At 38.3% G+C, this 14,119-nt stretch overlaps 1 protein-coding gene across 9 annotated transcripts in view; it reads left to right on the top strand.

Moving 5' to 3' along the window:
* nrxn3a (neurexin 3a) overlaps positions 1-14,119 on the top strand; it is a 118,827-nt gene that overhangs the window by 89,099 nt on the left and 15,609 nt on the right. For all 9 annotated transcript variants that reach the window (XR_015034781.1, XR_015034779.1, XR_015034780.1 and 6 more), the window contains 9 exons: positions 3,061-3,180; positions 3,450-3,570; positions 4,181-4,441; positions 4,724-4,914; positions 5,940-6,113; positions 9,148-9,267; positions 9,393-9,574; positions 10,186-10,354; positions 12,955-13,044. Coding sequence is in view for 5 of the 9 variants with exons in the window: in XM_085768272.1 (XP_085624398.1) it covers positions 3,061-3,180; positions 3,450-3,570; positions 4,181-4,441; positions 4,724-4,914; positions 5,940-6,113; positions 9,148-9,267; positions 9,393-9,574; positions 10,186-10,354; positions 12,955-13,044 (1,428 nt within the window). In the remaining 4 variants the exon portion in view is untranslated. The remainder of the gene's footprint in view (positions 1-3,060; positions 3,181-3,449; positions 3,571-4,180; positions 4,442-4,723; positions 4,915-5,939; positions 6,114-9,147; positions 9,268-9,392; positions 9,575-10,185; positions 10,355-12,954; positions 13,045-14,119) is intronic.

Genomic DNA, 14,119 nt, shown 5'->3' with positions numbered 1-14,119 from the left:
TGTTTTCCACAGGATAGATCTGTTGCAACTGCAAAGACCCAACTGGTACACACAAGCTTGGCTTTTGCTGCAAAAGAGGATTTTCACACTCAAGTTATTTTTTTCCATGTAGCAATGAACAATTAATGAACGTACTGTATGAACAAACATAGCCTTCTACTAGTTTCCATCAAAGGAGAATCACCTGCATAGTGCCCCACAAAAGGCACCTTTCTTTCTTTTTCTAGTGGTAAAGAGGTGGAGCTTCACATTCAGAAATGCAATTGAAATACATAAATGTATATAAATTCATGTAAAGATCCAGAAATAGTCCTTTCATCATTAGTTTTATTCCAGCATTTCTCTCTCTCTATCTTTTTGTTTTTGCATTCTGTCCGGAAATGTGACATATGGGGATAAGGATGCTGAATCCAGTTGTCAGCCCTGTTGAGAAAAGTGGATTTAGACTTCTTCATGGGTTGCAGGCCGTATTATGACTGGACATTGCTCTAGGTTATTACTTGTTTTTGTCCTTCAGACAGAAGGAAATACATGGACAGTGGCCTCACTTTGGACATGTGGCAGGGTCCAAAAGCTTGGGCAAAAAGCATTCATCCAATAAGTTTATGATCTCTGGATCATTGACTGGACTGTCAATTTTTTTAAATTCTTTGGGTAGTTCAGCAGAAGGGCTGTGGAACTTCAGTAAGACATATGCATCCATACTGTATGTTCTTATGCAGGAAGACTGATGACTATGAGGAAGATTCCCCACCTTTACTGATTATAATGTGGTTTATTCAGGGTGTAGGTTTGGGCTCATATCTGGTAGGGAGAATAGTGTCATGCAAAGGGTTTTTTATGTGTTAAAACAAAAACACTATGCATAGTACAGCAAAGATTCATACTAAGTAAACTAAGTGAATTTGGCTTGCTAGTTAAGATATGCCATTATGTTCATTTCTAGTATTGATTTTTATCATTTCCTTTTTTATTTTGAAGTACTTACCTCTTTTCTCGTTTCAGGTCACTCACTTCCTGTCCTCCTGTGTTTCCCACCTGTGTGATTGCTCCTCCCCTATTGTGTTTCACCTGTCTCATTGTCTCCCCTCCCCTTGAGTATGTACTGTATCTCTGTGTGTCTTCCCCATCAATACCTGTTTGTCTTTGTACATACTGTACCTTGTCAACCCTTCCAACCTGTCTTGTCTGGGTAGTCCTATTGTGTTTTGACTAGTTTTTTGTGGTTTTTGGCCACAGCCTTTGGCCAGCATTTTTTGTACCTCTGCCTAATCTTTTGGACCACCTTGTCTGTGCACTGAACCCTGATGTCAGTAAAGGCCTTTGAACTTTTGCCCGTGTCTAAAGTTGTGCATTTGAGTCCACTATTTGTGCTTAATCTGAGAGTTATAAAAAAAGACAATGATTCTGTGATCGCCATGCATAATTCATTTTCAGTGTTATTTATGGGGAATATTCATCTTTACAAAGTTTGTTAGAATCTAAATACATAATGAACATTTATGTAAGACTAATTCATGGTTAATAGAACATCTTTGAAGCAGAGTGACACAGTGCTATTCTACACTGTATCAGCAAATTTTGAATAGCTCTTTTGTGTGGAATGGTATTCAGTATGGCTGTTTGTTTGTTTTTCTCTTTCCATTTATTAATTTAGGTTTTTCCTTTTCTGGAGAAAGTTGCATATCAGCACACATCATACAAGTTATAGACGCTAATATTTAAGGTCTAATTATATGATACATATTTTTGTGAAAAGTACGCCAATTTTTTATTTTTAAAAACAAATTTGACCCCTTAAAAAACTTTGTGGTGGAATGTTCTACTTTCCATGCTGCTCTCAAACTTGCAAGCCAGCAGATCTGTGGTTCTACAGTATGGTTGCATCACCCTAATCGTTTCAATAACTGTGGGGGCTTCAACTCCTTTGTTACCTGCTTTAATTGGTGTGGTAGTGCAAGTGGTAGCTGCAGCATACACTGTAAAAGTAATCTTTGTGAAATTTGTAGGGGCATACACTCCCTCTCATTGTACACTGCATTTTCAAAAACCTTTAGCGTAACTTTTTCCGCAATGTAGCTGAATCTTGTGACACCTATTTCAGGCTATTATTATTGTTGAAAAAAATTCCAAAATCCTTTGTCAAACTTTAAACAGGTTCTTATTGTGATTTTCACAAAACATGTGAAAATTGTGGCTAGAATACCCCACTGGAGGGATGGAAATTGGTAAACATATGGGTGGCTTGGATATAAGCAAAATTTCCCTTATGATCAAAGTCCATTTATAAGTCTGGTATTTTATGAGAAAAATAAAAACTTCTATATTACACCTCATAAACTCCAACAATTCAAAATAAACTGAAGTTTGTCCCACAGACCTGAAACATCTCAATGGTACTTGCATATATAAACTTCACATATTGTGGGTTTTTGAAGACACTAAACCATCATATAGCTGTTTATTTTGGAGGACTTCACTTCTGGATTCGTAGTAATGCATATATACATACCTGAAATGTAAGGAGTTGCATACTTTCAGTGCCACCTAATATTGCATGTCGGCAAAGCTCTCCAATAGAATATAGATGTTGTATTACTTCAGGTAATGGCCCAAACAGATTGTGGTTTACAGGGCAGACTTACTGATGATTGTTTCAGCTCACATTTAATGGCAGAAACTTGTGAAAAATGAAGAACTGGGAAGTTAAGGATGTAATCTATGCGAAAGATTCCAGAAAGCCTGATATGAGTAAAAGCAATTTTCCTACTGTAGGTGCCTTTTCTCTTTTCTGCTCTTAAGAGTCATCACTCTGCAGTGTAGTGGCCAGGTGTATTTTAATTACATGTTACAGATGTTAAGTATTTTGGATTATTTCTTGGTGTATTTCACTGACTAAACCAAACCTTTGTTTCCCAACGAGAAGTTTGAAAATTTGTTTGAAAAGCTACTAAAACATTCAGAATATCTTCCAATGATTCCAGTTTGACTGGAGGGAAACCAAAGGTTTGGTTTTAGGCTCAGGATGTCTTTAACTTTGTGATTGACCATTCTTCTCAGGCAAGGGACCGGAGACCCTGTATGCCGGGCAAAAACTCAATGATAATGAATGGCATACGGTGCGTGTGGTGCGTCGCGGCAAAACCTACAAGCTAATGGTTGACGATGATGTAGCAGAAGGTACTTATCAACTCGGGTCATGCTAAAAGAAATGTTCTCAGTGTTTTTTCAGTGGTGCTACAAAATGCTGTGGTACAGTATGTTGTAATAAAGATGTATAGCATCAGTTTGTAACTGTGCTGCAAAGAAACTGTTAGTAACAGTTACTATTGATGGATTTTCTCCTTAAATCAGCCCTCTTGTGTTAGTGTCAGACAGTGTTCTCTTTTCTTTTCGTTTTTTTTTTGTCTTTCTTTTCAACCCTTCCCCTCCACCCTCCCCGTCTTCAGGCCAAATGGTGGGTGATCACACTCGTCTGGAGTTCCACAACATTGAAACAGGCATCATGACAGAGCGGCGATTTCTTTCCAGCATCCCATCCAGCTTCATTGGTCATTTGCAGAGCCTGAGGTACTCCGAAAAGTTTTTTTTGTACTTATAGAATGGAATAGAACAGAATATCTTATTAACATTACACACAAAACAACAACATTGCTATGTAATCTTTGGTGGGACCATAGTAAAATAGCATTAATTCATTCATTCATCAATAAATATGTGAATAATTTAGTAGCTCATAAAACTAACCACCAAAATCCAACACTCCCTCTGAACAGAAGACATTTTAAAGCTAAAGCCAGATATAGTATATGTAAGGAGCTAGTTAAGATCCACAGGGCAGAGTTAACACTGGACTTGCCAATGGTATTGTGTCTCCAGAATGAATTAAATAAGCACAAATTGCTCAAAAATATGTAAGATAAATAATACATTAGGCAGCAATTAATGGACTGTTATGGAGGTCCACTTTACCCCTACAGTAAATGGCTTTGATTTAATAACTTAAGTTGTATCTTCTGAAGATGCAAGCAATAGCATTTTTAGCTGAGGCTTATCCGAACATTTCTTTACTTCCAATTATCTGGGGCTGACATCTTTTTTTCTTCTCCTTTTTTTCTAATCAGAGTTTGGAGAAAAGGTAACAAGTAATTCCAAGTGTGTGTTGCTTTTCGTTCCTCAGATTTAACGGCATGCTCTACATCGACCTGTGCAAGAACGGTGACATCGATTTTTGCGAGCTCAACGCTCGCTTTGGGATTCGTTCCATTATTGCAGACCCTGTCACCTTCAAATCCAAGAGCAGCTACTTGAGCCTGGCCACCCTACAGGCCTACACATCCATGCACCTTTTCTTCCAGTTCAAGACAACCTCCCCAGATGGCTTCATTATTTTCAACTCTGGAGACGGCAATGACTTTATTGCTGTAGAACTGGTCAAAGGGTAAAGTGCATTAAAATGGATACTTGATTACCTTTTAGATGTTGAAACCTTGAGTGTTAAGCTAGTGTTCATCATCATGTACATACAGTACACCTGCAATTAAGCTTTGTTCAAAATTTCAGAGATCTTTTAAGTATTGTTTGATTTACAGAAGATGTTTGGAGAATTTCCTTCATGATTCATGATTCTCAGCAAGTGTGTCATCAAAATCCTTCTTCATCTTGTTCATGGAGACCAGTTCATCTGGTGGTTTTTGTAGCACTCTCTGTTTTCCTCTTGCAGATACATCCACTATGTGTTTGACCTTGGAAATGGGCCGAACCTCATCAAAGGCAAGAGTGAACGAGCCCTGAATGACAACCAGTGGCACAACGTGGCCATCACACGAGACAACAGTAACACCCACACACTGAAAGTAGATGCCATAGCCACCAGTCAGAGTATCAACGGGGCCAAGAACCTGGACCTGAAAGGTAACAGTACACCAGTCCATGTGCGTTCTGTTTTTTATTCAGCCACTTCCGATGACTTTCAGTCATTGCCAGCAAGTCATGCATTGTTTTTACTCCAATTCATTTCACGTTGTACCAAGGTTAACATCAGTTTGGGTCATCACCATTTAGCAGTGACTCGTTGTTATTTGTTACTGGTACTGGTGCAATACTGAATGATGGAAAGAGCAAAAAGAAAGGTCAGCAACTAGTGTGATATGAAGCTTAACCATTGAGATGAATTTGGGTTCATTCTTACTTTAAAAAAAATATCTTGTGTGTTATAGCAAATTATACTTTATTTATAAAATGACAACAAGCTGTTTAATAAATGAATTAGATGCCAATCATGAATCCTTAATAAGGATAGTCTCATTGTAATGGTACCTAAATATTACAACAATGTTAACTCAATGTATTTTATATCAAAATGTGAGGTACTCTTGGTTTGAGTGTTAGACCATCCTGATAGACTTATAAGTTATCTACTGATTAAAGGTCTTTATTTATTCTCGAAAGGACATTGAGGTTTTACCCTCATTTGCAATGTCGTCGAGATTACAGCAATATTCAAAGCAAAACACAATGCACAGCACAAGTCACATATAGTTAGGATAAAACAGTTACAAAAGTTAAATAAGGTTTATATACACACTGAACTGAACTGCAACCGCTATTGTGTTTTGTAGGAAGCATAATTATGAATGGTTTGCAACTGCAAAATTTTTATTTTTGGCAAAATGTCTTTTGTTGCAGCATGATGCCCACCTGAAGTGATTTAATTCAGAAAAGTTAACAATGCTTTCATATAAATTGAAGCATTTTTTTCCCCAAACATTTCTTGATTGAATTCAATTTTCATTCAAGCTCAGGAACAACAATAAGTCCTCTTTGAACAACAGCTCTTGAACAGCTGCTTTCAATGCAGTGGAGAGGTTTGTCCATGATGGATCCTTCTGTGCCTTCTCTCCATCTGCTCTGTGCTGTCTATGTATTCTATGCCACAGGTGACCTGTTCATCGCGGGACTGGGTCCAGGCATGTATGGCAACCTGCCAAAACTCGTGGCTTCCAGAGAAGGCTTCCAGGGCTGTTTGGCATCAGTGGACCTCAATGGTCGCCTGCCAGATCTCCTCAATGACGCCTTGTTTCGCAGTGGGCAGATTGAGCGTGGATGCGAAGGTACACCGTCCCTCAAATCCTGGCCTGATTTAGACTTCTTCAGCAAAAACTTAAACTCCAGCTCTGGCAGCCCGTTCTTCCTGCTAAATGCAAACAGTAGCTCCACAGCCCTGCATCCATACGGAAAGCCCTCCATGCTATTAACTCTACTTGTCGCTTCACTTTCCCACTGTTAGAATCAGGCCAAATACGTCCTCACCTACACCACCACATCTTATCGGCCACATTGGTCGCCCATTTACAGTGCCGTCACAACCACCATCAGAGCAGTTGTTGCCAGTGTAGTAAAACTAAATACTGCCAGGTGCTTCATTTTTATGTCTTATGCTTTGTGAAGTCTAGTGTTTTTTTTTGTTATTTTTGATTGTTTGTTTTTTCTTTTGTTTTTCTGTCTTTTTCCAGAATGTAGTGAGTGTTGCGATCTTTAAACAGAGCTTATAACTAGTGGCTGGTTCAGCTGTGTTAGTGCAAAGACATTTGATTGTACAGGAGTACACTCAGTTTGAGAGTTGTGTTTCATTAAACCCTCTTCGCCATAGTCTTGTTGCTATGCTTGTTGATCATTTCATTCCAGCACTCCACATGTAGTTTAGAGTGATAGCGTTAACCCTAACCTTCTGAAACAAGGAAAACAGCTTTTCATTTTTTGTTGTCAAAATTACATGTTTTTGACAGAGTTGAAGCAAATAATAAGAATTGGCCATCAATGGTCAATAAATGAATCTAAGATTTCATACAAGTTAATGCAGTTTAAAGTCTGAATAGATTTAATAGGAGAGCAATACTGTAATCAAGTCTGACAATCAGTCATTACATGGGAGATTCTGTATATGGTAGTATATGTGGCCTTAAGCTTTGATACAGTATGATACCACCAATCATCATCTCCACCAATTGGGGTAGGAGTTTTGGAAAAAGCCATAGAAACAAATAAAATATATTCATGATTTGATGAATATAGTTGTGCAATTGTAAATGTGTCCATGACATTTCAGCAGCAACAGACAATCCCTGGGCTCAAGACTACGCATTTTGTTCACAAAGCAATGCCTGCCAAAGTTTTTCATTTGTTTTGTGTTCATCACAATTGTTCATGCATATCATGCAAAATCCTGAGCGAAGACTTGATAGTTGAGAAGCACCTGGGAGAAAATCCATTCCCCAACCGGTTTGCTGCTCTTGATTAACAAAATACTACTAGGCTGAATACAGCACCTCTGCTGCGTTACTATCAACAAACATCTGTCTCAGTACAGCACCGTCTCTTCTTACCCCTTTCACCTCCACTACATCACTCTTATTAACGCCCTTATTCTGTGGCTAAACTGACTAAGTCAGAGGTCCCTCCTGCCCCTCTGGCAAGTTGACACTAGGGTGTAAGGCCTCTAAATGAAAATACCTTTTGCTCCCACACTCTTTTGATCGGTACCCTGCCTGACCACATGTCTGTAACCCACCTCCCTTTCCCTCAACTGTATTGCCCCCCAGCCTCTGACCGGGTTAATCTTCTGCTCTGTGTCAGTAGGCTCATCATTCTATGCAATACAATAAAACTCACCCCACCACATTAAATTGTGAATGAGGACTTGACTGAATTTTCTTTAACATTAACTTTATCAAAATAGGCTGTTGAAACATTTTTCACAAGCAAACACATTTCACTATTGTTTCTGTCTTCCTGTGAAAGTCGTTCTTTTTTGTTCATTTTTGTTCCACAACCTGTTCTTGTTTGCATGGAAGTCATTTTCTGTGTAGCTGTTTTTTCTTAGGTCATACCATTGGCTATACCTTAAATTTTTGTTTGTTTATGTTTTTTTTTTGTTTTTTTTAATTTTTGTTTTTGTGTTAACTTATATATCCCCATGTTAGACAAATGAATGTGTAGCTGATATTTCATTTTAATCAAAACAGAAAATAATGTTCTGTGTATTGTATGTCCTCCTCTTTCAGACAATCTCAGTGGGGTTGATAATGTTATTCCCTGAACTGTATGTACTGCAAGGAAGTAATGGTTGATTAATTCATTTTTGAAATAAAATGTCATCAATCACAGTTTGTTGGTCTTGTCCATGGCATTCTGTCTCATTTTCCTGTGTTCCTGTACGGTTTATTTTCTTGTCGTTTTTGCTTTTGCTTTTCTTTTATGCCTCTGTATCATGATCAGTTTATGAGTCATTCAAGCTGTATCATCATGTACTGCCCACATTTCATTACAAAACTTCATCACCAAAAATGGGTTTGTGTGTCTTCAGCTAAAGAGACTGTATCAGACGAGTCAAAAGAAATAATTGAGTTAGCGGCTCAGGTTGTGGTAATACACCGTGCCATCACTAGATGGTGCTACTGCACTGCTGGCAACACATTTAAGAAAGCCGTGTCAACAGAGGTGACATGGATGTTGTGACATTTTACATTAAATCCTGAACCAGATCAGTGCCACGGCAGGGTATCACTGCATTCTGTGTCACTCTAAGTTCAAAAAGTCCATCCTTCCTCCAACCCATCGGCACCTCACTTGGTCTTGAGCAGCTCCTTTAACATAAGCAGCTTGCATCATTTCACCAGGTAAGTCTCCACCAATCACAGTTACCTTTGGATGATTGATATATTTACTGATACTCTGCTATTTGTATCAATTCATTTACTTGTATGCATAAGCAGATATCGCTGAAATTTGGACGACTCAGTTTCATCATTCAAATGTCAAAATTGTGGACTGGAGAAACAAAACATCTTGTCAGTGTCGCTCTCACTATCTGCTTGCAGAGTTAATGTTGTTTTGTGCTCAAATAGCACCATATCACAGACGGGACAAAGCATCAACATGTCGACATATATATGTCTATCTAACATATTTAAATCTAGGAAAATACACTCAGTCCTCTTATATGACCCTGTCTAGCTTACCAGCAACTGTAAGTTATTGGTAACTTACAGTTATACAGAAACTGGAGGACTCCATGTCCCTTCTCATCCTGTACGCGTGTGTGTCCTGTGTGGTTGTGTGGTTTTGGGGATGGTTGCACTTCAACAGGTCCCAGCACCACCTGTCAGGAAGATTCCTGTGCCAACATGGGTATTTGTATCCAGCAGTGGGAGAACTACACCTGCGACTGTTCCATGACCTCCTACACCGGCACTCAGTGCAATGATCGTGAGTACTGAATGATGTCATCTTCAAATACGGAGTGAAACACTGACAGAGAGAAGGAAGTCACCGCAGCGTAAATCCAGAGCCCAGAGTTGAGTTGTAACACTTCCCCCTCCTGTTCTGTTCAGCTGGAACAACGTACATCTTTGGCAAAGGAGGAGGCCTCATTACGTTTAAGTGGCCGGCCAATGAGAGGCCGAGCACCAGGACTGACAGGCTGACTGTCGGCTTCAGCACATCCCTGAAAGATGGAATTCTGGTCAGGATCGACAGCGCTCCGGGTCTGGGAGACTATCTCATGCTGCACATAGTGAGTTCACACACACGTCTTAGTTGTTTCATTTTGGGTGTTTTATGCCTTTTTAATTGATAGGACAGCTGCTGTAGAGAGACAGGAAATGGGGAGACAGCGAGAGGGGGAACAACATGCAGCAAAGGGCCACTGGTGGAATCGAACCGGGGCTGCCATATGGGGCACCTGCTCTACCCACTGAGCTAAATGACGCCTCACTCTTGCAATTTTTGAGCAATAAAATTGATTAATACCTCAATATGATCAGCCAGTTATATGTGATGTTGCTGCTATGGTGACAATATGACATCAGCAGGCAAGAGGCTGAATCTCTAGATCACTTAAGTCTCACCAGTCTTTGTGTCGGCTATGTTAAAAAATGGCAGGCAAGTTTAAAAAGAAAGCTAATGTTAGATGCCACTTGATGAATATGCAGTTGTTTTATAGTGTATTTTCTAGGGCTAATCCACAGTAAAAACAAAATATTCATTGTGCAGCTATTACTATTGTAGCGTCTCTCTACCATGCTTTACACCTCACTGCTGCTGACTTCCACCACCACCTGAGCCCTACAGTACAACTATGTTTCAGTGTTTAAAATCAACAATTGTTTTTTTTTCTCATTTCAGCAACAAGGAAAAATTGGAGTGACTTTCAACATCGGCACAGTGGACATCACTGTGCAGGAAAGTACACCAGTGAATGATGGGAAGTATCATGTTGTCCGTTTCACCAGGAATGGTGGCAATGCTACGCTGCAGGTGGATAACTGGTCCATCAATGAACACTTTCCAACAGGTACAACACTCATTAATCTATCTATTCTAAAACTACACATATTATTGTACGTCTCAACTTTAGGCTTCATGAATGCAGGTGAAACAGCTTCAGTTATTGAAAGCATCACGTTTCCTGTCAACAAGACAGGCCACTGGACAGGATCTGCATCCAAAAGAAGAGCAACATTTACCATTACATTTACTACAGCTGTTCGTGTGTGTGTTTTGCTTTCTACCATGAATTATGAAGTGACAGCTGTGTGACTGTTCTGTGAACTCTGTAACTCTCAAAACTTATTAGATTAGGCAATATGACTTAGCTGGAAAATGGCTGAGGAACATGCCTTAAATTTTTGATGGAACATAACTGTGTATATAATGATAAAAGCAGGGCTTCCTGAGCTTTATTACACTTATAAAGCCCGTCATCTGCTGTCAAAAATAATAGTTTATTATGATTATTTTTGGAGTAGTATTTTTGGGCTTTTTGAAAAAAGCATCAAGAGTGAAACAGATGTCTGACAACCTTCCAACAGGAAATATAAATATAAATTCTGTAAACTTTTAAGCACTGTTGCTTCAGATCTCACATCTAAATGTACTAATGTCTGGAATTATGAGGCCCGGCACAAACTGTTATAGTTTTCCCTAAAGATTAAGCAATTTATGCTCCAAGTGGGGATGGGCTTTTGAAGAAATGTCCTTAATCAATCATCAGGAAAATTAACAACCATTTATTGATCCATTGTTAATATGAAAAATTACATTGCCAGACAATACTAAAGAGAGTTTGCATTCTCTAAATTAAATCTTAAACAAGACAGTCAACGTTTATTGTGTATTGAACAGAACCAAAAAATATGTGGCATGTCAAGTTAATAAGAAATAAAAAAAAATACAACAGTACAAATGCTACTAATAATTTATTATTTAAGTAATTAGATAATAAATTCACATAAAGTGAATATTGAAAATTGTAGAAATGTGCAATAAGTGAAAAGTTATGTGTGCAGGTCCACCACATGCAGCAGGTCCAGGGTTCTGTCAATCCACTGCCCACAAATGAATCAAAGGGGAGAGTCTTGTGCAGTTGAAATGATGATGAAGGATGATGAAAGTTGTGTGACAGCAGTCTTGTATGGACCTAAAGTCTCTGGAGTCTTAACCTAGATTGCCAGGTTAACAGAGGTGGATGTAAAAAAAAACAAAACAACAACAACAACTAGATGGATAAAGTGCAAGACCCACTAATAGTGCTGGCATAGTCCCACTCCTAACATTTGATGTCTGGGTTGCAGAAAGTTGTAAATACCAACAGCAACCTTTAGCTGTCCACTGCAACTGCTAGAATATGAGCACTAAAATTTCACGCACTCTATGGGGTACTAATGATTTCAGTCACACTGTAGGAGCATGACAGCATCCATCAGGATGGGGAATTGTTCAGAGGCACTGACGAGTGCATCAGATCCTCCCGTATCCTCTCATTCATCAGGATTAGAGCAGTGTAGATCACAGGTTACGGCTCAGCCTACATTTTATTAAAGAAATGTAATATTTCAATTTGATTGCAAAATTACAGTAACATCAACTCATGTTAATTTTGGCAACACTAATGTCTAGAGATAAGTTGTAGATGAGTGCATGAATAACCGAAGTTTCTGATGTTTGGTGATGAAGAGAGTTTTGAACATGTGTTCCTGGAGCTGAGGTTATATTTCTGCGAGAACTTGTTCATGTTTGACATGTTTAGAATTTTTAAACTAGATTCGTAATCATCAGCTTTTGATGTCAGTCAGGATTATTCCTCTAACATTTAGTTTTGCCAGATTTAGTATTTTTAGAGTCTCCTTACTCGTAGCTGCAGAAAAAACAGTAAAATTGGGCATCACTGCTGGATTAAAGAATCTAAGCAATAAAGATATATTTAGTGTGATTAACTCTGCATGTAGCTCCGTTTTAAAACAGAGTCAACACATGCAGCAAAACAACCCCACTGATTTATATAAATGTGCTGCTTGATGTGATTTATCACGTAATCGTAAAGTCTTTTGTTGACGGATTTAGATTTTATCCTCTCAAGTTAACCTGCTCCAATAGTTGTTTACTACAGGAACAAGTGAACCATTGTCATAGGACTTAAAACCCAGAGTTAAACTTGAACTTACCTAAATAACCTTAAATCCTGCTTTGTAGTACAGGCCTCATGTGCAAGTTTCCAGTGACAGCTATAATATATTTGTTTTGCTTAGTATCTACTCCACCCATTTTGTAGCAGCTGTAGATTTGTTATGCCAGTGGTGACATCACATTAACCAAAGTTTCTGTTTACTCTTCCTTGAGTAAAACAGCTGAATACGATGAGCTGCTGTGATGACAGGGTTAGAGCCCCCTGTTCTAATCATTTCCATCCAGAAAATTTAGTGTTGTCTCCCAATAATAATTTATTCTGTTTCATTGAAGACCAAAAATTATTATACCAGGCTAATAAAAATGTAATCCCCAGATAAAATAATTTAAATGCTTTGTAATTGTTGGAGGAAATTTGATATTTCCTCCAGGTGACTTGATGCTGATGATCAATAAATGTCTTTATAAATGTCTTTGTAAACTTTGAAGGGAACAGCGACCTTGAACGCTATCAAATGGCCAATAAGAAAATTCCTTTCAAATACGCCAGACCAGTAGAGGAGTGGCTACAAGAAAAAGGTAACTTCAAACCAACATGTTTCTTCTCTTATGTCTGTTCGCTATACTGAGATAAAGGCACATTGCCTTTATTTAACACTTAAATACATATTATTTAGTGTTTTCAGTGACACTCCCCAGTGTCCTACATTGATGCATGGTTAGAACTTCACACAACATAAGGATTGTTGGTGTCACAAGCTTGAACATGAATATAAACCCATGGAATAAACCTTAAATTGAATTTAACAAAAATATTAAACTAAATAAGTGTCAATAATTTAACTAATAAACTGCAATTAATTCACTATATAATTAGAATTACTGAATGAATGAATGAATAAGTTCTAGTAATGCATTGAGAAGAAACCAGGTGTTTTATATATATATTCATATAGTCACTGAGGGTCCTATTTTGAATGGGCAAGTGCAACAACCAGAGCAAAGGTCTAAAATGTTGTGTGTCATCTTAGAACTAATCTGCCAGTCTGGAGTGTTTGTGTCAGTCAGCGCCAAGTGCAAAAAGGCTTTTTTGATGAATAAACACAGGCTGAGTCATTCACAGTAAGGTAGGACAACAATGAATAAACAAACACTTGAGTTAGGTCATCTTTACACTACATGGTTCAAGTAACCCAATTCAGACTTTTTCCTCTCAAGTGGGCACAACAGGAAGAAATAGCATGAAATTGGATATTGTGATTTAAGTCTCCTTCGTATGTGGAAATAAATCAGATATGAATCTGATATCTGCCAATATGTCTGTAATCTAAACAGACAGATCGGATATCTCCTGGCATTGCAAGTTCTATGTCATCAATAATGCAACCATTTTGATCATAGCGCTGATACCCGATGTAGCAGCAATCAATGATGTACAGTATACGCCCAGTATTGACATTTCACACAAGGAAAGCAGGTGTAATGCAGATATCAGATATGGGTCACTTCTTATAGAACATGTAAACAGACAGTCAAGAAAAATTGGATATAGCCTAGACGACAAATTGGAATTGGGCATCAAGACCTGTAGTGTAAAGACAGCCCTAAACTCCTGTTTGAGCTTCTTACAAAGGATGTCTGTGAAATTATATTT

The sequence above is a fragment of the Trachurus japonicus genome, chromosome 22 (genome assembly GCF_045865225.1).
Source record: "Trachurus japonicus isolate A0001 chromosome 22, Traja_1.0".
NCBI lineage: Eukaryota > Metazoa > Chordata > Actinopteri > Carangiformes > Carangidae > Trachurus > Trachurus japonicus.
This window is presented reverse-complemented; position numbering and strand designations above follow the sequence as displayed.